This window comes from Ursus maritimus, unplaced genomic scaffold (genome assembly GCF_017311325.1).
Source record: "Ursus maritimus isolate PB19 unplaced genomic scaffold, ASM1731132v1 scaffold_19, whole genome shotgun sequence".
Taxonomy (NCBI): domain Eukaryota; kingdom Metazoa; phylum Chordata; class Mammalia; order Carnivora; family Ursidae; genus Ursus; species Ursus maritimus.
The window spans coordinates 46532879-46553884 of NW_024424341.1; the positions used below are offsets into that span (position 1 = coordinate 46532879).

Genomic DNA, 21006 nt, shown 5'->3' on the forward strand with positions numbered 1-21006 from the left:
GCGCTGGGTGTGAAGCCTCCTTAAGATCAATCAATCTGGTTAAAGTGTGGAGGTGAACATTTTGCCAAAAGTATCAATTTTGTTTTCTGATGCAACTAGGAGAATTACATAAATATTCATCCATGACTTTTACTAACCTGTACTCTGTTGAAATAAATCTACACACAGAAGTGTTACTTAAACAAGAGTCGTATAAGAATCTCAAGACTTTAAAAATCACTGCCACGTCTTTTGAAAATCACCTTCAAAGAAACGCCTGTGATTATAATTGGTTTCTGTCCTTGATAATTCGTTGCCCTGTTGATTCTTCTGTATCACTAAATGGAAAGACGAGTAAGCCTTGTCAAGACGATAGTCTCAGGGGCATGGTGCTCTTCTTCCAAATGAATGGTGGAAAAAATAATAAAAACCTATGATGTGTTTGGTTTCTTAACAAAGACATTGAGAATTCTGTTTTATTTAAATTAGCATATCTATCAAATACCGTTTGTAGATTTGTAGTTCGCAGATTTGAATCCTGGTTTTTAAAAAGACTGACAAAGAGAGCATCTTTGAGATGATGGAGGAAATCTGGATACTGGCTGGAGAGTAGACGGTATCGAGAAAGTACCACCAGCTTTCCTGGGATGATACTGCTTTGATGGTTATGTCTGGTTTAAAAAGACTCTCATCTGATAAAGACAGCTATGTACTGAAATATTTGGGGATTAAAAAGGTGCGTTCACAAGAGAAGTCACTCAGTAAAATTTATTACTTTATAGCTACTATTATTTAAAGTTTTTTTTTTAAGGATTGTTGACACACAATGTTACATTTGTTTCAGGTGTACAACAGAGTGATGCAACTTCTATGTTACGCCGTGCTCACCGCGAGGGTAGTGGCCATCTGCCCCACACGACACTATCGCAGTATCAGGGACTACCTTCCCTATGCTGTGCCTTTTATTCTGGAATATTCCTTATTCATTTCATAGCTGGAAGCCTGTATCTCCCTCTCCCCTTCATCCATTTTGCCCATCCCTACCCCCGTTCTTTCTGGCAAACATCAGTTTGCTTTTATAGTCTCAGGTTTGATTCTACTTTTTGTTTATTCGTTTGTTTTTTAGATTCCACGTATGAATGAAATCATACAGTATTTGTCATTTGTCTTTCTCAATCTGACTTACTTCACTTAGCATAATACCCTCTAGGTCCATCCATGTTGTTGCAAATGACAAGGTCTCATCCTTTTTGTGGCTACATAATATTCCTGTGTGTGTGTGTGTGTGTGTGTGTGTGTGTGTGTGTGTGTACGCACGTGCGTATCACTTCTTCTTTATCCATTCCTCTACTGATGGACACCTAGGTTGCTTCCATATCTTGACTATTGTAAATAATGCTGCAATGAACAGGTTGTATATACCTTTTTAATGAGAATTTTCATTTTCTTGGATAAATACCCAGCAGTGGAATTACTGGATCATAAGGTATTTCTATTTTTAACTTTTTGAGGACCCTCCATACCGTGGCTGTACCAGTTTGCATTCCCACCAACAGTGTAAGAGGGCTCCCTTTTCTCCACCCATGCCAATACTTTTGTTTCTCGTTTGTTCGTTTGTTTTTAATTTTAACCATTCTGACAGGTACCTCATTGTGGTTTTGATGTGCGTTTCCCTGATGACTAGTGATCAATCTTTTCACGTGTCTGTTGACCATCGGTAGGTCTTCTTTGGAAGAACATCTATTCAGATCATCTGCCCACTTTTTAATTGGATGGTTTGTATTTTTTTCTGGTGTTGGGTTGTATAAGTTCTTTATATTCTTTGAGTATTAACCCCTTATCAGATAGATCATTTGCAAATATTTTCTCCCATTCAGTGGGTTGCCATTTTGTCTTGTCGATGGTTTCCTTTGCTACGCCAAAGCTCTTTATCTTTATTTTGATGTAGCTTCAATAGTTTATTTCAGCCTTTTTCCCTTTGCCTTACGAGACATATCCAGAAAAATGCTGCTATGACTGATGTCAGGGAAATTACTGCCTGTGTTCTTTTCTAGGATTTTTATGGTTTCAGGTCTCTTAGATCAGGAACAAGACAAGGATGTCCATTCTCACCACTTTTATCCAACATTGTACTAGGAGTCCTAGCCATAGAAATCGGACAAGAAAAAGAAATAAGAGGCATCTAACTGGTAAGGAAAAGTTAAACTCTCACTCTTCGCAGATGATATGATATTGCACATAGAAAACCCTAAAGATTCCACCAAAAAACGATTAGAAGTAATAAATGAATTCAGTAAAGTTGCAGGATATAAAATTAATAACCAGAGATTGGTAGCATTTCTATATACATTAACAATGAAGTAGCAGAAAGAGAAAACTAAGAAAACAATCCATTTACAATTGCACCAAAAAGAATAAAATACCTAGGAATAAATTTAACCAAGGAGGTGAAAGACCTGTACTCTGAAAACTGTAAAACACTGATGAAAGAAATGGAAAGGCATTCCATGCTCATGGATTAGAAGAAGCAATGTTGATAAAACGTCCATACTACTCAAAGCAATCTACAGATTCAATGTGATCCCTATCAAAATATCAACAGCATTTTTCACAGAACCAGAACAAATAATACTAAATTTAAATGGAACCACAAAGACCCCAAAATAGCCAAAGCAATAAATCTACTATCAGGCATAAGCATGGCCCTGATCCACTTCCCCTCCATCCCTAAACGCAACCATAACCTGGTGCAGGTCCATTTCTTTTTTTTTTTTTTTAAGATTTTTTTTTCTTTTAATTTGAGAGAGAGAGAGAACATGTGTGAGCACACGAGTGGGGGAGGGGCAGAGGGAGAGGGAGAAGCAGACTCCCTGCTCCGTGGGGAGTCCCACACTGGGCTCGATCCCAGGACCCTGAGATCATGATCTGAACTGAAGGCAGACGCTTAACTGATCCACGCAGGTGCCCCCGGAAACTTTATTTTTTAAACACTGTGGTAAACTACACATAACGTGTACCATCTTAACCGTTTTTAGATGCACGGTTCCGCGACGTTAAGGACATACACACCGTCGTGCAGGGACCACCGCCATCCACAGAGCTCTTCATCCTGCACCACGAGAACTCCGTGCCCATTAGACCACGACTCCCCTCCCCCAGCCCCTGGCTCCCCCGTCTACCTTCTGTCTCTATGAATCTGACTGCTCTAGGGACCTCATAGAAGTGACTCATACAGTATTTGTCTTTTTGTGTCTGGCTCATTTCATTGAGCGTAATGTCCTTGCGGTTCACCCACGTTGTGGCAGGTGCCAGAATGTGCTTTGTTTCGGAGGCTGAGTAATATTCCGTTGTGTGTATAGGCAACATTTTGTTTGTCCGTCCATTCGTCAGTGGGCACTTGGGTTGTTTACTGTGAATAGTGCTGCTGAACCATGGGTGCACAAGTATCTCTTTAAGACTCGACTTTCAGTTCTTTTGAGCATATACCCAGAAGTGGAATTGCTGGATGGTAATTAATTCGGTTTGGTTTTCGAGCTGCTGTCCGGCTCCAGAGTCAGGGGATGGGATGCTGCTTCTTGGTGCCCCTTTGCTACAGGCATGCACGTGCTTGTTTTCCAATTTCTGTAATTGTATCAACATTTCTTGCCCTACATTTGCTCCTCTCTCATTGCCTTTTTTCCTTCTTAGCTTATGTCCTCCTCATAAATCTCCTTACTGTCTCTCAATGAGGTTTTGGGAAGAAATGTGTATGTCCCATTTGCATGTTTATGTGGAAGTCCTCGTATCTGTCCCTAAATTCCGCAGTCCCAAATTCTAAGTTTTACAAGAGTTCACTTGTTTTTTAAACTTTTGAGTTTTTTGCATCCCACAGCACCTCACTTAAACTTTCTAAAGGCTTAAACTTCAATAACATTTAAAGGGATAAAATCTAACATATCAATTTCAGCCAATTGAGAAAGCACATATAAGCAAAAGGAGCAAAAAATATTGAGCACAATTCTACTACTCAGGGAATAATACTTTAAATATACTAGATTTACCTTCTAGATTTTTCCATGTGCACGTCAGCCCCTGCCCGTTGTCCGGGTCCACTGTCCGGTTGTCTCTCGTTCCGTCTACATCTCAATCAGATGCAGAACACAGCTCCTTGAGTTCTCCTGAAGAGCCTCTTTCCACCAGAGATCTAATGATAGGAGATTTCACAGAAGAGATTTCACTGAGGAGACAGTTCACATCATGTCCCCACAACAAACCACTTACAACCCACCACAGACATTTCTCTCCTTCAAATTCCTTTTCTGCCATGTGCCTGCCAGTGAGGGTTCTTCTGTCTTACCTTCTCTTTATAGGGCCTGTTGTCTTGTTCTCCCAGATCCCCCCCCCCACTCCGATGCCCTATGACTTCCCACCTCTTTGCCCTCAGCTCTGACCCCATTCCTGCCCTCAGGGTCCCTGGAACATAACCCAGAAGTTACTTTGCTCACATCCTGTGACCAAAAGGACCCACAGTTCCCTGAGGGAAAGAAATGTTGTTGTTGTTGCATTTTCTATTTGAGGAGGTGGGCAGATGAAGAGGGAGAGAGAGAAGCAGACTCCCCGCTGAGCGCAGAGCCCAACGGAGGCTCCATCTCATGACCCTGAGATCACGACCTGAGCTGAACCCAAGAGTCAGATGCTCAACTGACTGAACCACCCAGGCACCCGTAGAGAAATGTAGTTCTTATTCCGGATCGCTGGGAGCCCAGGTATTTGCTGTCTCCATGCAGAAGGGGACGATGGTGAACTGGCAGTGTTTCCCATGCTTTGCATATTCACGGCTATGCCTTAGAAGCAGGTGACTGACTTCTGTGCTGTTGGGAGGACTCAGTGCGTCAAGCCCATGGGAAGTGGCTTGAGAGTGTGTTGCAATAGTCATTTCCTGATAGAGACTAGAAGACAGAAACTCTGGGTGTGCAGAGCAGAGGATTGAAAAACGGGGGGCCACGCTGTTCCTGCACGTCCTGGAGTCAAGTGAACATCTTGGCTTCTCATCAACAACAAGACTGAAGGAAGATCCTTGAAAGAGGCCTGGGGGTGCTACCATGATGCCCCAACTCCTGGCTCTGCTCTGCGCCGGTAAGTCGTGGGAGAAGGCAGCCACTGTAGGGGTGGGGCTGGGCTGCGGCAGCAGCTGGAGGTGGTGGGGCCTGCGGGGCGGGTAATGGCATGGGGTGAAAAACACAGACTAGAGCCTTCCATTCCCTGAATACAAATTATGTGCAAGGGACGTGTTGGGTGCTTTACACACATTTTCCTGTTTCCCCAAACTCAGTCATCCTTGAACTTCCCCGTGACATTTTTCCCTGTGTATGTGACCTTATCTTTCCTATGTGATCTCCCTCTTCAAATTCCCCGGGTTTTTATATTATTATTTTTGTACTCAACTCTATTTTAAAAGAAAAGCTATAAAACACTTCTATTAATGGGAAATCAGTGTCCCTCATCAAAAAAGGACCCTGCTCGTCTCTGGGCCACAGTTTCCCCCAGTCTTGTTTCTGAGAGGTGGCGGCGAATGCAGGAAGCTGGCCTCAGACTAGCACCCAGCTGCGGTTCTCCCATGGGATCCGAGAGAGCGCCAAGAACTGAGAAGACAGACTTGATCACACAGGCTCAGTGACACTTCCTCTCCTATCATTGTATGACCTCAGTCATCTTACATTTCTTAGAGAACGTCTCCAAACTAGTTCTCTTCCCCATACTGCATTCAAGGTACCCAACAGTCACAGCTGAAGTACGAGCCAAGGTCGCTCTGCTACTAAGCAGAGAAGGTGAATTCAAATTCTGGTCTGCACAGTGCCAAAGACCATAATTTTCCATCGGGCTATATGAAGGAATTAAAAAGGTCCTAATTTGGGGGTTTGCAGAAGTGTCTGGAGGGTGGATGAACGGAGTCATGGTTAGAAAAACCTCAAGAAGGTTAAGTGAACAGCGGATCCAATGATCTTAGTAGGTGCCAGCATCCTTCTCCTGTAAAGTGCCCGACAGACAGGCTCTGTGGGTTGCATGGTCTCTGTTGCTTACCATTCAACACCTGTCAGAATGGCTCTCACCAAGAAGACAAGAGACAAGAGGTGTCGGTGAGGACCTGGAGAATAGGGACTCATGCACCGTTGGTGGGAATGCTAACTGGTGCAGCCACTGCAGAAGATAGTATGAAGATTCCCCCAAAAAGTTAAAAGTAGGGGCGCCTGGGTGGCTCAGTTGGTTGGGTGTCTGACTCTTGATTTCGGCTCAGGTCATGATCTCATGGTTGTGAGATCGAGCCCCAGGTTGGGCTCCTTGTTGAGCGTGGAGCCTGCTTAGGATTCTCTCTCTCCCTCTGCGCCTCCCCCACGTGCTCGTGCTCTCTCTCTAATAATCGTTTTTTTAAAAGCTAAAAGGAGAACTACCATATGATCACCAACCCCACTCTGGGGTTATATATCTGAAGGAAATGAAAACAGAAATTGAAGGGATGTCTGCACCCCCACGGTCACTGCAGCATTATTCACAGCAGCCAAGGCAGGGAAATGACCTAAGTGTCCATCCATGGATGATGGTTACAGAAGATGTGGTCTGTGTGTATAACGGGATATTATTCTGCCGTGAGGAAGAGGGAAATCCCACCATTTGTGACAACATGGATGGACCTTGAGGGCTTTACACGAAGTGAAACAAGTCAGACAGAGAGAGATAAATACTGTATGACCTCACTTTTCTTAGGGTCAGTTTGGTCTACATCTGAGAGTAAGGCCACCAGAGGGGACAGGTGGGGAACATACACATCACCCTTCCAGGCAATACCAATCTTAGATATTTGAAATTTACTCTGGGCACCAAGGAGGTGACTTATGGCCAACTGAAACGTCAGGGAGGCATTTAGGCCATTCCCCAAGGGCAGGCAAAAGCTTCTCCATGCAAAAGACAGCGTTCTCAGCAGCCAGACGTCCCTTAGCACAGGACAGGGATCTCCCCACCTCCTTCCCCTGTTCTCCGTTGACGCGGATGGTTATGCTGCTGCGTTCGCAGGGAATTTGGGACATCATTATTTCTTGAGCTTCAGAAATCTTTGCAAATGACTTTCTTTACATAAGACTTAAACTCCATTGGTCAACATGTATTTATTGAACAACTGCCAATGTCTGCGCTGCCTTCTAGGTAGTGAGGGTGTGTTCTCTGCCCTCAAGGGGATTAAATTCTAGTGACTCCAGATCTCTTATGGACCCAAGAGCNGAATAATAGTGTCTTTAAAACCTAAGTGGCTTCTTTTCCCCCCAGCCAAATGGTTTTTGTCATTATTAAGATCTCTCACACTCGAGACGCCGTGGCACCAGGGAGGGGAAGGCTGGGTCCTGTGCCCTCTACAAAGATGACACGCTCAGGAGACACCGTGAGTGACAGACACATTTAGGGTACAGGGATGACCAGGAGCTGAGTGTAGTGTCCCTTATCCTCTCTTCACCATCAAATCTAGAGATGACATCACAGGATACCACAGACGCATAAGGTGAGTGGATAAAGGGTGGGTGGGTGGTGGGGGAAAGCACTGGGCTCTGAGGCCAGATGGCAAGGCCATCCAAAGTCCTGGGGCTGTTGTGAGGAGAGAGGATCCTGGGACGGTGAAGTGGGACAATGTGAGAAATGACAGACTGTGGTAGCCCCCCGAGGATGTCCGTGGCTTGACTCCTGGGAGCTGTGGATACGTTCTTTTACATGGCAAAGGAAATGCAAGGTGGCAGGTGGAGCTGAAGTTGTTTATCAGTTGACCTTAAAGTAGGGAGCTTCTTCTGGATTATCTGGGTGGTCACAGCGTAACCCCAGGGTCCTTACGGTAGCAAAAGATGCAGAAGAGGGTGTCAATGCACCAACCATTGCTAGTTTTAGAGCCAGAGGAAGAGGCCACCACCAAAGGGTGCGGGAGCCTCTAGAAGCTGGGAAAGGCCAGGGAATGGGTTGTCATCTAGAGCCCCCAGAAGGAACGCAGCCCCGAAAACACCCTGGTTTGAGCCAGTGGGACCTGTGTTGTTGGATTTTTCTAACCCACAGGAACAGCAAAAGAATAATTCTGTGTCATCACAAGCCACTAAACTTGTGACAATTTGAGACACCAAGAGCCCTAGGAAATTAACATAAGGGACAGACCAGCAGCCATGCCAGATGGGTTCTCCAGCAGGAGGCTGGGACTGCTGCTGCATGTGATGACAGGGGTCCGAGCTCAGCGGCAGCCCCCCGGGGAGGCCCCTTAGGATGGGGCTCCAGGTGGCCACTCATGTCTCATGGACGGTTCTCTTGCAGGGCTGTGTGCTGGCCAAGGAAGCAGGACGGCTGATGGTGAGTTCCTTCGGTCAGACCCTCCCTCTCCTTCACTCCAAACTCCCCGTATCCCTTCTCTTTCCTTCAAGGGGGTTTCCTGAGAGCAGACAGGGGCACCAAATCCCATCCTGAACTCTGCTTCCTTCCAGACTCCCTTCCCAAGCCCTCCCTCAGGGCCTGGCCCAGCTCGGTGATGCCTCCCAAGAGTAATGTGACGCTGCAGTGCCAGACTTCTACCAAGAATGTCAACTTTGTTCTCAGAAAGGGAAGCACTTTTGTGGAGTCCATGCCATCACAGGCATCCACAGTGGGCCTGGCTGAATTCCGTCTCACTGACCTAAAAAGCTTCAACGCTGGACAGTACACCTGTGAGTACTACACACAAGAGCGCCCGCACATAACTTCACAGCCCAGTGACATCCTCCTACTGCTGGTGACAGGTGAGGAGGGTGCCTCGGAGTGACACGGGGTCTTGCAGGGACAGGTGTGGGGGAGGAACCCGCGGGAGGGAGGGGGCAAGGGGAGATGGAGAAACCCAGAACAGAATGACCTGGCTCAGGTTCAGCCAGGGTTTGTAGGGAAAGTCTCCTTCCTGCAGTCAGAGTGGGAAGACGGTGAGACCAGGGAGCTGTTGTTTCCCCCACTTGGCGGGAAGCCCTGCCGGGAGAACAAGGTGGGTGGGGGACCCCGGGCTTCTTCCCGTGACCTTGGAGCCCTCCTTCTCTTCCAGGAGATTTCCCCAAACCTTCCCTCCAAGCCCACCGAAGGGGTGAGGTGACTGCAGGAGAAAATGTGACCCTGCAGTGCCAGAGGCCAGACAATGTTTACTACATTGTAATGTTCGCTCTACTTAAGGCGGGAGCAGCGGGGCCCATACAGGTCCAGACGCCAGCAGGGAAGGAGACGGTCTTCTCCCTCCAGAATGTGACAGTCAGCGACACCGGGAACTACAGCTGTGTGTGCTTCCAGAGGAAGGCTCCTTTCTGGGCCTCGCACCCTAGTGATCGTCTCGAGGTCCGGGTGACAGGTGAGGTTTGTACTGTCAGGGGGACCGCAGCTGGATTACCTGTCTGCCGAGGTGCTGGGACCTGAGGGAGTGCGGTGCAGGCGCAGTCTGTCTCCACAAGACTCTGCAGCTTGGAGAAACCCTTTAGGAAGAAACAAGGGAGGGTGAGGATTCTGTGAAACAGCGTAGAGGATCCCCCACCAAGAGAGGGAGCGCAGATGGCGGAGGATCACATAAAAGGAGGCTGGGTGGGGGCTTCCCACTGTAGGTGGCCAGACGTGCTGCGGGGGGCAGGCTTCGGGGAGGGGGGATTTGCAATAATTGACTCCCACTAAGAAAATAAGATGTAGCCACAAAACCATTGCACATCTCCTGGCAGAGCACAATTCATTTAGACTAAAGTGTGAATGACACCTCCTGGGGTTATGCAGGAGGAGGCTCTAGCAAAAAGGCAGAGGAGGAGGGAGAGAATAACAGAGCCCAAGAGCATCTTCCTGAGAAAGACTCAGAGACTCCAGGAAGATCTGTGTTCCATTTTCACTGGGACTCTAGCACTCTTGCCTTTTAGCTCAGGTGAGGCGAGCTTTTCTCTCCCTGCCGAGCCCTTTCTTTCAAGAGGAAAGATCTTTGACACACCATGGCAAAAGTGCATAACGTACAAGTTACCATCTTACTTGCAAGTGCACAGCTCAGTAGTGTTAAGAGCAGTTGTACCACTGCTGCCTCCAGAACGCCCTTCGTCTTGCAGAACTGAAACTCCGTCTCCATCAGACAGCCTCTCTGCACCCCCCGCTCCCAGCCGCTGGCTCCCACCATCCTACATTGTCTCAATGCACCTGACTAACCCAGGAACCTCACATCACTGGAACGATACGCTGTTTGTCATTTTGTGACTGGCTTCTCTCACTCCGAAAAATGTACTCAAGGTTCAGCCATACTGTAGCATAGAGCTGGATTTTCTTCCTTGTGAAGGCCGATAACGTTCCGTTTTACAGCCAGACCACGTTTCGTTTACCTATTCATCAGCTGATGGACATCTGGGTCGTTTCCACCTATTTGGCTACTGGCCTAGCCCCTCCTGGCCACCCAGCGGCTATCAATTATTTGGGTGTATACTCAGAAATGGGATTGCTGGATCTTAGGATAGTTCTACCTTTAATTTTTGGAGGACCCGCCAGTATACTGTTTTTTTGTAGTGGCCACGTCGTTCTACATTGCTACCTACAGTGCACAAGGGTTCTGTTGGTTTGCTCAGGAAAGGGATGTTTTTTGACCCTTGTGCACTAGGGCTATTTTTGACAACTGAGTTTGTCCAGGACAAGGGGAGAAGAGAGGTGAGTAGGAACCCGGCATCCTCCTGGATGGGGGCTGAGCACCCAAGTACTGACATGAGGACCAGTCATACCTGCACAGGGCAGTAAACAGAGAAGCCGGACTTTCCCAAAAGCTCATGGGGCGTGGATTCGGGGCTCCTGAGAAACGCCACGCAGGACAGGAGAACAGGTGAAGTCAGTGGACCTGAGTTAAAACTACAGCTCTGGCCCTCACTGTCTGTGAGTATTCCTCAACTCAGCTCTTCGTATGCCTTCCCTCATCTGTCAAGTGGGGGGCAGCAAGGCACACCTCCGACCCGCACAACTTCTCTGAGAACATAAGTGATCAATTACAACAAATAGCTCTGAGGACTGTATTCATCAAGACCCTTGGCTGCAAGTGAAACACACCTACCTTCAAGTGACCTAGGGAAAGTGAAGGGAATAAATAGATCAGTCCTTGGAGCTGAAGAGGTCATCCAGGGTCTCCCTATCGTGCACTACTGTATTTTTTGTTGGATAATTCTTTTGGGGGGGGAGAGGGGGAGAGAAAAGTGCATCAGAGGGTGTTCAGCTGTATCTGTGACCTCCACCTGCTACAAGTCCCCTTTGCCTGTGACAACCACAACGTCTCCAGATATTGCCAAGTGCCCCACGGAGGCCGGACCACGCCTGGCTGGAAACCCCTGGGATCGCGGGCCAGTAAATCGTGGGAAGCACGGGGATGCCACCTGGCTTCAGAAACTAGAATGAAGGACCGGAGTCTTGCCTGGATTCTTTTCGTCTCTGACACTCGTGTCCTTATTGGGCCCATTTCATTCTCTTTTAGTGGGGACCAGCTCCCTCTTTTGGGAAGAGAACATCACTTTTAAGGACTAATTGAACATTAAAAAAAAAAAGAGCTGAATTTATGAGCAGCTCATAAATTCTACTCCTGGAGAAGCATCTGGCCCTCCTTCCCAGGCCCAGTTCAAAAGAGACAGACACAGAGACAGACAGACAAAGGGACCGGGGAGGGCTGTGAATAGTCCTGGTCAGCTCAGCCTCCAGATCGATCCTAGGAAATGCCCACCACAGGATGTTATGCAAGAAAAACTCAGGACTATCCAGGGTGACTCGAATGTAGTGGGGGAATGAGCAGTCCTGAAAGAAGGAGAGGTGCTACCCTTCGTCCTATGGTCTGAAAGTTGTATCCCCTCGTCCTGCAATTTCATGTTGAAATTCTAACCCCTAATGTGACAGCATTAGGATGTGGGGGCCTCTGGGAGGTGCTTAGGTCATAAGGGTGGAGCCCTCCTGATGGGACTAGTGCCCTTATAAAAGGAGACCCCAGAAGCTCCCTTGTCCCCTTCCGCCTCCCAGACCATGCGGGCACCCTGCTCTCAGACTTCGGTCTCCAGACCTGTGAGAAAAAGATGTCTGTTGTTCATCACCGCCCCCCCCCCAGCCTGTGGCATTGTTAGGGCAGCCCAAAGAGATTCAGACAGCTAATGAGGGCAAGGTATCTGCTCAGCAAGGGTGTTTGCTACAGAATTACAGAGCAAGAAAATCCCGAGGCCCTGATGCTGATCTGGAGACCATGGCAGCAGCACCGGGCAAAGCAGAAGTTTTCTCTCGAACCCAGGGCTTTTCTCTCGAACCACGGAGCCCAGGAGTGAGACAGGGAATTCAGCTGCCCAGGGACACCCTTCCTGCCTCTAAGACCCAGCTACTCCATTGTTTTCCAGGTCAACGTGAAGCACAGTCCCCCCAGGGATAAGTCAGGTAATTGGGAGAAAGGGAAGAACACTGAAACAACCCTAGCCATTTAAACAGGGGTGCACACCTGTCGCTTGGGTAGATGGCCCCCCTGTCTGGAAGGGTGTGCACCCACTCTTGTTTTGCAAATAATTCCAAGTGTTTGGATTTTACTTAGTTCACAAGCTATCTTCCTACAGATTACTTAGCCCGTCTGCCTCGGCTTCTGTATCTGTTGCACGGGGCTGACGGCAGTACCTCCACAAGGGACTCAGTGCTTAGATTTTGAGGAGTTAATTTACCTAAATCCTTTCTAAACTGTGACAGCAAGTGTCATCTAAGTCATCTAAGTCTTTACTGTTACTATCAATATGGACACGGCAGACTTCTCCCTCTGCATGCCAAACAGCTTTGTCGAGAGCTACGCTCCTAACGGGAGACTTCCCAGGAAACAGAGAACGTGTGTATCCCTCGAACGACAACAGTCGAGATCCTCATTGTTGCAAAGAATTACAAATACTAGTGGACAATTACGTGACCTCCTAAGGTCTTCCAGGTTCTAAAAAGGCTGAGGGTGCATGTCTGTGTCTTTAACTGTCGCATGTGACAAGGTTAAGCCAGAGGAGATGGTCTTTTCAAAACATGAGGCTGAAAGAGACAAAACTGGAAGAAATATATTGTAGGCTGGATTTGCTCTCTGTAGACGGTGGAAATTTTAAATAATTTTGGTTTATTCGACAATTGGTGAATCTTTTTTTTTCCCTCTTCTTTATCCTTGGCATATAAGGAACCTTCTGAGTTCTTTGGGTGATGGTCATACATACTGCTGCTCCTGGCATGAATACATCAGTGACGGAACGGCTCACCTGGAAGGACCCAGGAAGCTGTCTTCAAGCCCAATCTCCACCTTTCCCGTGTTCCTCCAGCCACTGTTCAAATCCTGACAACTGTTGCCAAGGGCAACAGGCTGAGAAAGACAGGAGGGTGTCTTGGGTGGGGGCGTGTACCAAGGAGATGATTGGATACAGATGCACTGACAGATTACTGCAAATGGAGCCCAAGAGTTTCCCTACGGGATTCGCCAGAGCCTTTTATAAACCTTACAGTCTGACACAGCTCCTATAGGGCCAGATCCCCAAACTTGCTGCTGCTACACCAGCATGTTTAACTGGTGGGGATGTGAGGGCCACCTGACTGGCCACGGCAGGAGGCAGGGACAAGCTGGATGGTAGGAATACTGACAGAGGACAAGGAAAGAGAAGCCACTCATCTTAGGCTCACCTCTTATTTCCCTCCACTGGTTCTCCACTGGGGGCGATTCTGCCACTCGGCAGCATATGGCAACGTCTGAGACGTTTCTGGTGGTCACGGCTGGGGCTGAGGGATAGAGGGTGCTCCCGGCATCTAGGAGGTCAAGACCGCAGAAGCCGCAAAACACCCTGTGATGCCCAGAACCCCCCCCAAAGAATTATCCATCCCCAAATATCGACGGCGCCCAAACTGGGAAACCCTGCTCTAGACCACTGTGTCGTTTCCAGGTAGACACCAGAGTTCTTGCAGGGATTTTAAGGGTGGAGACCATACTCTCCTCCAGTTCCCAAAGCCTCTAATTACTTCCCCTCTGTGCCCCGGACCAGCAGCTGTTTTAGAAACTACTGACCAGAATACCGGCTTCACTGTCTTCCTTCAAGGTCACTTGTGGTGTTTCGGGTTTTCTTGTTCCCTTTTATTCCGAAGTTTGATTCATCTCCAGTTTCCCAGTGATTTCTTCAGAGCCAGACCCTAGAAGCCTGATGGTGTGTGGGGTTTCCTCAGCATTTCTGAAGTCGGAATGAGATCAGTGCAGTCTTTGGTTCGGAGGAGAGCAGAATGCAGCTGGCAGGGCGTGGGAGGGGAGGGTGAGTAGGCAGGAGGTGGTTGAGTCGAACAGTGTCCCACTTCCTGATGGTGTGGCCCCACGGACACGGAGGTGAAGAGCTACAGGTGGTACCACAGGGAACAGAGGAAATAGCGGTCCAGACCGAACAAACCTCCCAGGCCTGCTGCCTTCTGTGAAGCACAGGACTGGGGAAGGAGGTGGGGTCTTCAGAAGGTCTCAGGGGTCAGCTCGTAGAGGCAGAGCCAGCACAGCTGTGGATGGTAAAGGCAAAGAAGAGTGACGTGGTGAGCAGCATGACATTAGCCGGAGTCCCAGCCTGGCTCTGCTACTCAGAGCTGTGCGACCCCGGGTAACTCATGTAGCCAGCAGGCTAGACACCCGGGAGAGAGCTGATGTTGCGTCTGGAGGAAGCTGGACGCAGAATTCCTTCATCCTCAAAGGAGATCAGTCTTTGTCTTTGGGCCTTCAACTGATTGGATGAGGCCCACCCATATTATGGGGAGTAATCAGCTCTACTCAAACTCTACTGACTTCAACGTTAATCACAACTTTTTTTAAAAAAATGAATTTTTATAGTTAAGATTGCATTTATTCTATTTTATTTTAATTCCAGTGTGGTTAACACACAGTGTTATATTAGTGGCAGGTGCCACCTTCCTGGCAACCAGTCTAGACTGGTATTTGACCAAATAACTAGGTACCATAGCCTAGTCAAGTTGACACATAAATTTAAGCATCACACCTGCCTACATGCTAGTCTTGGGGTAACTGAGTCGGGTCCAGACACTTCCAGAGTACACTCGCCTTTTCTTTCTGCAGTCTATCTTACTTAATTCTGTTCCCTAGATAGACCCAAAACTCTGAAAACCTTCCTCCCACAAACCAGCAAGAGAACTGATAAGAATTTCCTTTCTTTTGAGAAATGTGAAAAATACGCCCTAATAGAAGGAACAATCAAATAACAGATAGTCACATATCCACCACCCAGAATTAGACTTGTTTACAGTCTGTCATATTTGCCCCAAGCTGTTTTCTTTCCTCAAATACAGATTTAAAAAAAGAGAGTCCGCTTTCCTTCTCAACATTATTCCCGTTATTTCCCCACTTCCCAGCAGAACCCTCTGCCCTGAAGTTGGTGTTATTTCTGTGCATGTTTTTATATGTTTTTATTACATGGGCATGCCTTTGTAAATAATGTATAGAATTTTAAATTTTATTTAAGTTTGTTTAAATTTAAAACTTACCTCAAGAATTCTGTCTTCTAGATAAAACTGAAAAGAAGTCTCCCGTGATGGCAGAAACAGGAATAGGTAAGAGAGTAGAGCTTCCCGGGACCTACAATCATTCACCTGCGGGATGAGATGTCCTTGTGAAGCCATGAGTTTTCCACCTCTGGGAAAATTCTCGAGGATGTCTGTCTATCTTCTGGTGATGCCTGAAGGCTGTGGCCCAGTGCAAGGTCTTTCAGGGTGGGGAGGACCAGAGGCACAGCTCTGCCTCCTCGGTAGCTGGGCCCTTTGGAAATGGCACTTCAACCCTCTGACGTTCAACTCCTGCATCTGTAAAACGGGCATCACGCTGTCTCTCTCCCGGGGCACCTGTAAGTATGAAAATAACGTAGTGAGATCTCCAGCACATGGTAGGAACTCGATCGGCGGCAGACACACTGAGGCACAGAACGTGCCTCAGGAAACCATGGGCCCTCTTACCCGCTCTCCTCTCCCCAGGGGCCGCTGGGATCGCGCTCATCGTCATCTTCATCTTTCTCTTCCTCCTTGGAGCCTTCGTCATCTGCAAATACACCCGGTGTGGTGGGTTCAGGAAAACAACAGCTAAATATTTGGGAGGAAACAGGAGAAACAGAACAGGAAAGTAACACCACAGGGTTGATCCTGTGTCTTTTATCCCCAGGGGCAGCTCCCGACAAGATGACCAAACGGTAGGGCTACTCAGAGGATCCCATCAGCCCATACCCAACTCTTCCTCCATTGCTGCCTTGACTACTCAAGACCTTCTTTCTTACCTCAACATTTCACGTGGCCCCAACCAGCCCCAGCGACCATCCCAAGTGTCTCTCCGCGTCCTCTCTTCTTACGACCACCCTCCACTTCTCACTCGGTGTTCTTTCCTTGGATCCTTTCCTCATGGACCACACTGCCCCCAACCACTTCCCCTCCTCAGCTCTCAAGACTTTGCTGAGCACCTGAACGACTTGGGGACCCCAGGGAGGGGCATATGAGTGTGGAGGAAGTGGGGGGGACTTTGGTTTACACATAATCTTGCTTGGCACCTCACCTCCACCTGCCCACAATGATCCCAGTGTCTCACTCCCATTTCCTTTACCTCCAGTGCTTCACTGTTTCTCTCTTTTAGCTCCTACTCTAAGGAACCTGAAGAAGTGGGAACAAGTATTCAGCCTGAGAAAGAAAGTGGTGGTGGGTACATGTGTGTGTGTATTTATGTGTACACGGTGTGTGCATCCACGTGTGCTGCCTGTGCTCATGTAAGCATGTGTGCTTGAGTGTGCATGTGAGTCTGCACGTGTAGGTGTGCAGGGATGTATGCATGCATGTGAACATGTGTGTGAGAGCATGCATGTGTAGACACGTGTATGAGCGTGTTGTATGTGTATGTGTGGTCTGTATGTTCATATGCATGTATATTTGTGTATGCACACACATGCATGTGTGTGAGCGGCTGTGTGTGTGTAGACGTGTATGGTTGTGTGTGTGCATGTGTACACGTGGTTTGTATGTTCGTGTGCATGTGCATGTGAGTATTCTAGTGTGCACACATGTGCGTGCATGTGTGTGAGAGCATGCATGGGTGTAGGTGTGTGCACGTGAGGGTATGTATGGTGAACGTGCGTGTGAATGGGGGTGTGTGTGCAGACTTAACCCCTGGAGCCTGGAGGTGAGGCAACAGCAGACTCTCTTCCCAGACCCATCCGCAGCTACGACGAGCTGCTCACCTGCCTCGGTGAGTTTCCTCTGTGGCCACTGCCCGTCACCCCCCATCGTCCCTGGCTCTCCGTCACTCCCTCTGGTTTTGTCAATGGTTTGGGTCTCCGCTTTCCTCCACCCCCGCCCTTGCTCTACTTTCCAGAAGAATCTGGTCTGAAATTTTCTGTGCCTTCTCTGGCCGGGGGACGTTCATCCCATGACTTGTCCTTTCTGGGAACATTTCCCCACGTGACATGGGATGTACGTCACCATCTTTCTAGGATGAATGCGATGATTTAATGAGCTCAAAGCCACACAATGATCAGTAGGATCCCAGGCATGGCGTAAGCTCTCAGTGCCCCTGAAGCTACTATTACTATAAACTATCTGTTATAATCTCGGGCCAGTTACTTTCCCACCGAGCCTCTGTTCCTTCATCGGGACAATGGGGATAATATGCCCCACCTCTTCATGCTATTTATGAAAATATGGTAACCACCTACCATGAAGTACCTGCAGAGTACATCCTGCAGTTATCAATAGTAACCTTGGTTTTTTTCAGTTACACTTCAATTTTTTAAAAATTGCGGCAAAATGCATATAACATAAAATTCACAATTTAACCTCTATAATTTAGCAACTTTTGGAATATTTACAATGTTGTGCAATAATCACCATTATCTAGTTCCAGAACATTTCATCACCCCAGAGGAAACTCCAGAGCATTTAAGCACTCTCCGCATGCCCACACCCCCACCCCAAGTCCCTGACCACCACTAGCTTTCTGTGCCTAAGGACTGACCTACTCTGGACATTTCATATTAACACTCTCTTTGATGGCTGTTTGTATGAATTATCTATGCTTTCATAACAAATCATCCCCAAATGCAACGGCTTAAGGCAGCACTTACCACCTCACAGTGTCTGCAGGTCAGAAATCTGGGTGTGGCTCACACTGGGTCTCATAGGCAGGGATAAACGGTTGACCAGGGCTGGTTCAAGCTTGAGTAAGAGAGGATTTGTTTCCACACTCACTCACTCAGGTGGTGGCTGGTGAGATTCAGTTCCTCGCAGGCTGTTGGCCAGAGACCACCCTGACCATATGGGCCTTTCCATAGGACAGCTCGTAACACAGCAGCTGGCTTGATCAGCATGAGCGAGAGACCTGAAAATAGACAGGTGTGAACAAGATGGAAGTCGGTCTTTCATCACCTAGTCTTGGACAGGAAGACACAGGAGAGCCCATCCTTTTCACTTATTGTTTGACAGATGCACATCCCTAGGTCCCACCAACCTTCCAGAGGGTAGGAGACTGCACCAAGAATCAAAGAGCAGGAGGCTCTTTCTAACACAACTGTCTACCACACTGTTGTTACAAACGCTAAATCTTCACAATCCAACATTCCTTTCCCAGGAATACTTGATCCTTTTCTCCTTGCTTCCCTTCAGGATAAAGCATCCCAGGTCTCAGAAGCTGAGGAACCCCACGGAGTGACTTACGCTGAGCTGAACACCAGAGCCCTAAGTGAGGGTCCCTCCAGCCAGACAGAGCAGCCCCTGGAAACCTGTGTGTACTCGACCCTTAAGGCATAGCCAGGAGAACAGTTGGAGCCTGGAAAGGAAGAACTTCCACCAAGGGGATGGACGATGGAGAGAGGACCCTGGAGGCACCAGGCAAATGGGGATCCCTTTCCGCAAATCTCCAATGAAGACTTGTTCCCTTCCAAAAGTTTATTTTTTTAAAAAACGAGAGGTATCATTTGCATAGATCAGATGCATGCGTCATTTGCATATATTTGCATACACATGATCTATTTCTACCTATCCCCTTTGGTATAACCACCGTCCAAATAAAAACAGTATTTCTAGCACTCCAGAAGCTTTCTTTGTACCACTCTCCAGCTAACCACCCTTCCCCTGAGATCATTCCTTTTTCTGACTTGTATCACCTCGGATGACTTTTGCCCGTTTCTCATATGCACTCATACACGCAGTAAACCACGTGCGTTCTTCTGTGTGGGCTGCTTCCATGCAAAGACATCGTTTCTGAGGTTCATCCTGGATATTACTTGCATTCATGCCTTCTTCCCTTTTTATTGCTGAGTATTACTCCGTTGCAAGCCTGTGCCACAATTTGTTGATCTGCTCTCCAGTGGGAGGACATTTGGTCGCTTTCAGGCTGAGGCTTCTATGGGTCAAGTTGCGTGCACACTCTTAGCTATGTCTTTGTATACACAGGCACACACGCAGGCCTTTCCCTGGATTATAAATAATGGGACGGCTGGGTCAAAGAACGGGTGTATGCTTCATTTCATTAGACACTTCTGAGCAGTTTTCCAGAGGGGCTGTCCCACTTCCTGCTTCCTTCTGGACAAGTGCTCAGTGCCCTTCTTGACTGCCATTGTTCTGTCCCACTCCCTTCTCTCCACAAAACTGCCCCCGTAACCTTACACAAGTTTGTGGGCTTGAGTGAGCCTTCCTTGTGGCCTGTGACGTCCGATTATTCTCACTCCTGGTACTCGTGGCCCTGTGTAATCCCCTCCCCTGGTTTTGGAGACTTGTTTCTAACCTACAGAATATAGCAAAGGAGACAGGGTGTCGCTTCAGCGGTTAATGACGAATACCATCCAGACAGCAGGCCCTTTCCTGCCTTCGTGATTGTGCACTGGCATGATGACATGAGCTCCCCATTTTGGAGAAGCCCACTTGGCAAGGAACCGAGAATAGTCTCCAGCCACTAAGGAACTGACTCCTGCCAACAAGCATGTGGGCTTGTGTTGTATAATAAAGAATGTGGCTGGTCTTTGCCCTTGGTTCTTGGGAGGTAATCTCCAAGTGCTTGGAATCTCTGGTGTAAAGGAACATCTTTGTTATTCACGGTAAGTGCTTTGTACCACACCTGGGTCTATGTCAGTGAGACGACCCAGGATGGGGGCTGGAGATGCCAGGAAGACCAACCATGTGATTACAGGGTTACAGCCTTGACTTCTGGGGATGAGAGGAGGCTGGAGACAGAGTCAGTCATGAGGGCAATGATTCAATCAATCACACCTATGTGAGGAAATCCTGATGAAAACGCTGGACATTCAGGTAGCTTCCTGGTTGGTGACACATCCTGAGAATATAAGAAACTTTGCTTTGGGCGTCCTCCCAGACCTCCCCCCGTGTATCTCTTCATCTAGGTGGTCTTGATTTTTTATACTTTGTAATAAAAACTATAATCTAAGTATAGTGCTTTCCTTAATTCTTTGAGTGATTCTAGCAAATTAATGAACCTGACAGGAGTAGCAGGGCCCTCCAAAATTTTAGGACATTGGTTCAGAGGTGCAGGTGACTCGGAAACACCCAAGCCTGCAGCTAGTGCCTGCAGTGAGGACAGGCTTGAGGGCCCACAGCCTGTGAAGTCTGTGCTAACTCTGGGTGGTTCGAGTCCGAACTGCATTGCAGCTGGGAAGTGGCTCCTTCCCCAGCTGAACTTTCAGATTAGACCCCTGCCCTGGCTGACATGCTGACTGCAGCCCACAGAGGATCCTGCTCAGCAGAGCTTGGCTTCCTGGCCCCAGAAACTATGAGACAGTGAAGGTGTGTTGCTACAGCCACTGTGTTTGTGGTAATGTTGTTACACAGCAACAGACAACCAAAACGCTGACGCCCTCGTGTGCACCCTTCCACACAACAGACCTGAGACAAGGAGGAACCTTCACCACTGCTGGGGGCACTTCAGATGGTTTTCTGGAAAGGGAATGGGCTTCTGAGACAGAGCTGGGTTCCAACTCCTGCACCTGCCTCTCCCACCTCTATGTCTTTGCACAAGGGAAC

At 48.0% G+C, this 21006-nt stretch overlaps 1 protein-coding gene and 2 long non-coding RNA genes across 7 annotated transcripts in view; 1 reads left to right on the forward strand and 2 right to left on the reverse strand.

The window, feature by feature from the left end:
- Positions 1-2859: 2859 nt before the first annotated feature.
- Positions 2860-15966, reverse strand: LOC103672882. Of its 2 annotated transcripts, none has more exons than XR_005835727.1 (4): positions 15490-15966; positions 13648-14496; positions 9377-9458; positions 2860-4162 (listed from the first exon to the last, which is right to left on the reverse strand). It is a non-coding gene; the product is annotated as an uncharacterized LOC103672882 (long non-coding RNA). The 2 variants fall into 2 exon arrangements; XR_005835726.1 differs by having other exon boundaries at positions 2862-4162; positions 14027-14496.
- Positions 4890-19058, forward strand: LOC103672881 (T-cell-interacting, activating receptor on myeloid cells protein 1-like). 4 transcript variants are annotated; one of them, XR_571263.2, is made up of 10 exons: positions 4890-5094; positions 8293-8328; positions 8460-8750; positions 9041-9337; positions 15511-15555; positions 15973-16051; positions 16157-16184; positions 16619-16680; positions 17187-17224; positions 18637-18741. XR_571263.2 is itself a non-coding variant. In XM_008701579.2 (10 exons), the coding sequence occupies exons 1-10, from the start codon at positions 5061-5063 to the stop codon at positions 18778-18780; spliced, it is 1059 nt and encodes a 352-aa protein (XP_008699801.1). In that variant the 5' UTR covers positions 4892-5060; the 3' UTR covers positions 18781-19058. The 4 variants fall into 4 exon arrangements, 3 of the variants coding, with proteins under 3 accessions (XP_008699803.1, XP_008699802.1, XP_008699801.1); XM_008701579.2 differs by having other exon boundaries at positions 4892-5094; positions 15973-16056; positions 18637-19058; XM_008701580.2 differs by lacking the exon at positions 15973-16051 and having other exon boundaries at positions 4891-5094; positions 18637-19058.
- Positions 17239-21006, reverse strand: part of LOC121103475 — a 33910-nt gene continuing 30142 nt past the window's right edge. The window contains exon 3 of the long non-coding RNA XR_005835729.1: positions 17239-18352. This is a non-coding gene — a long non-coding RNA (uncharacterized LOC121103475). The remainder of the gene's footprint in view (positions 18353-21006) is intronic.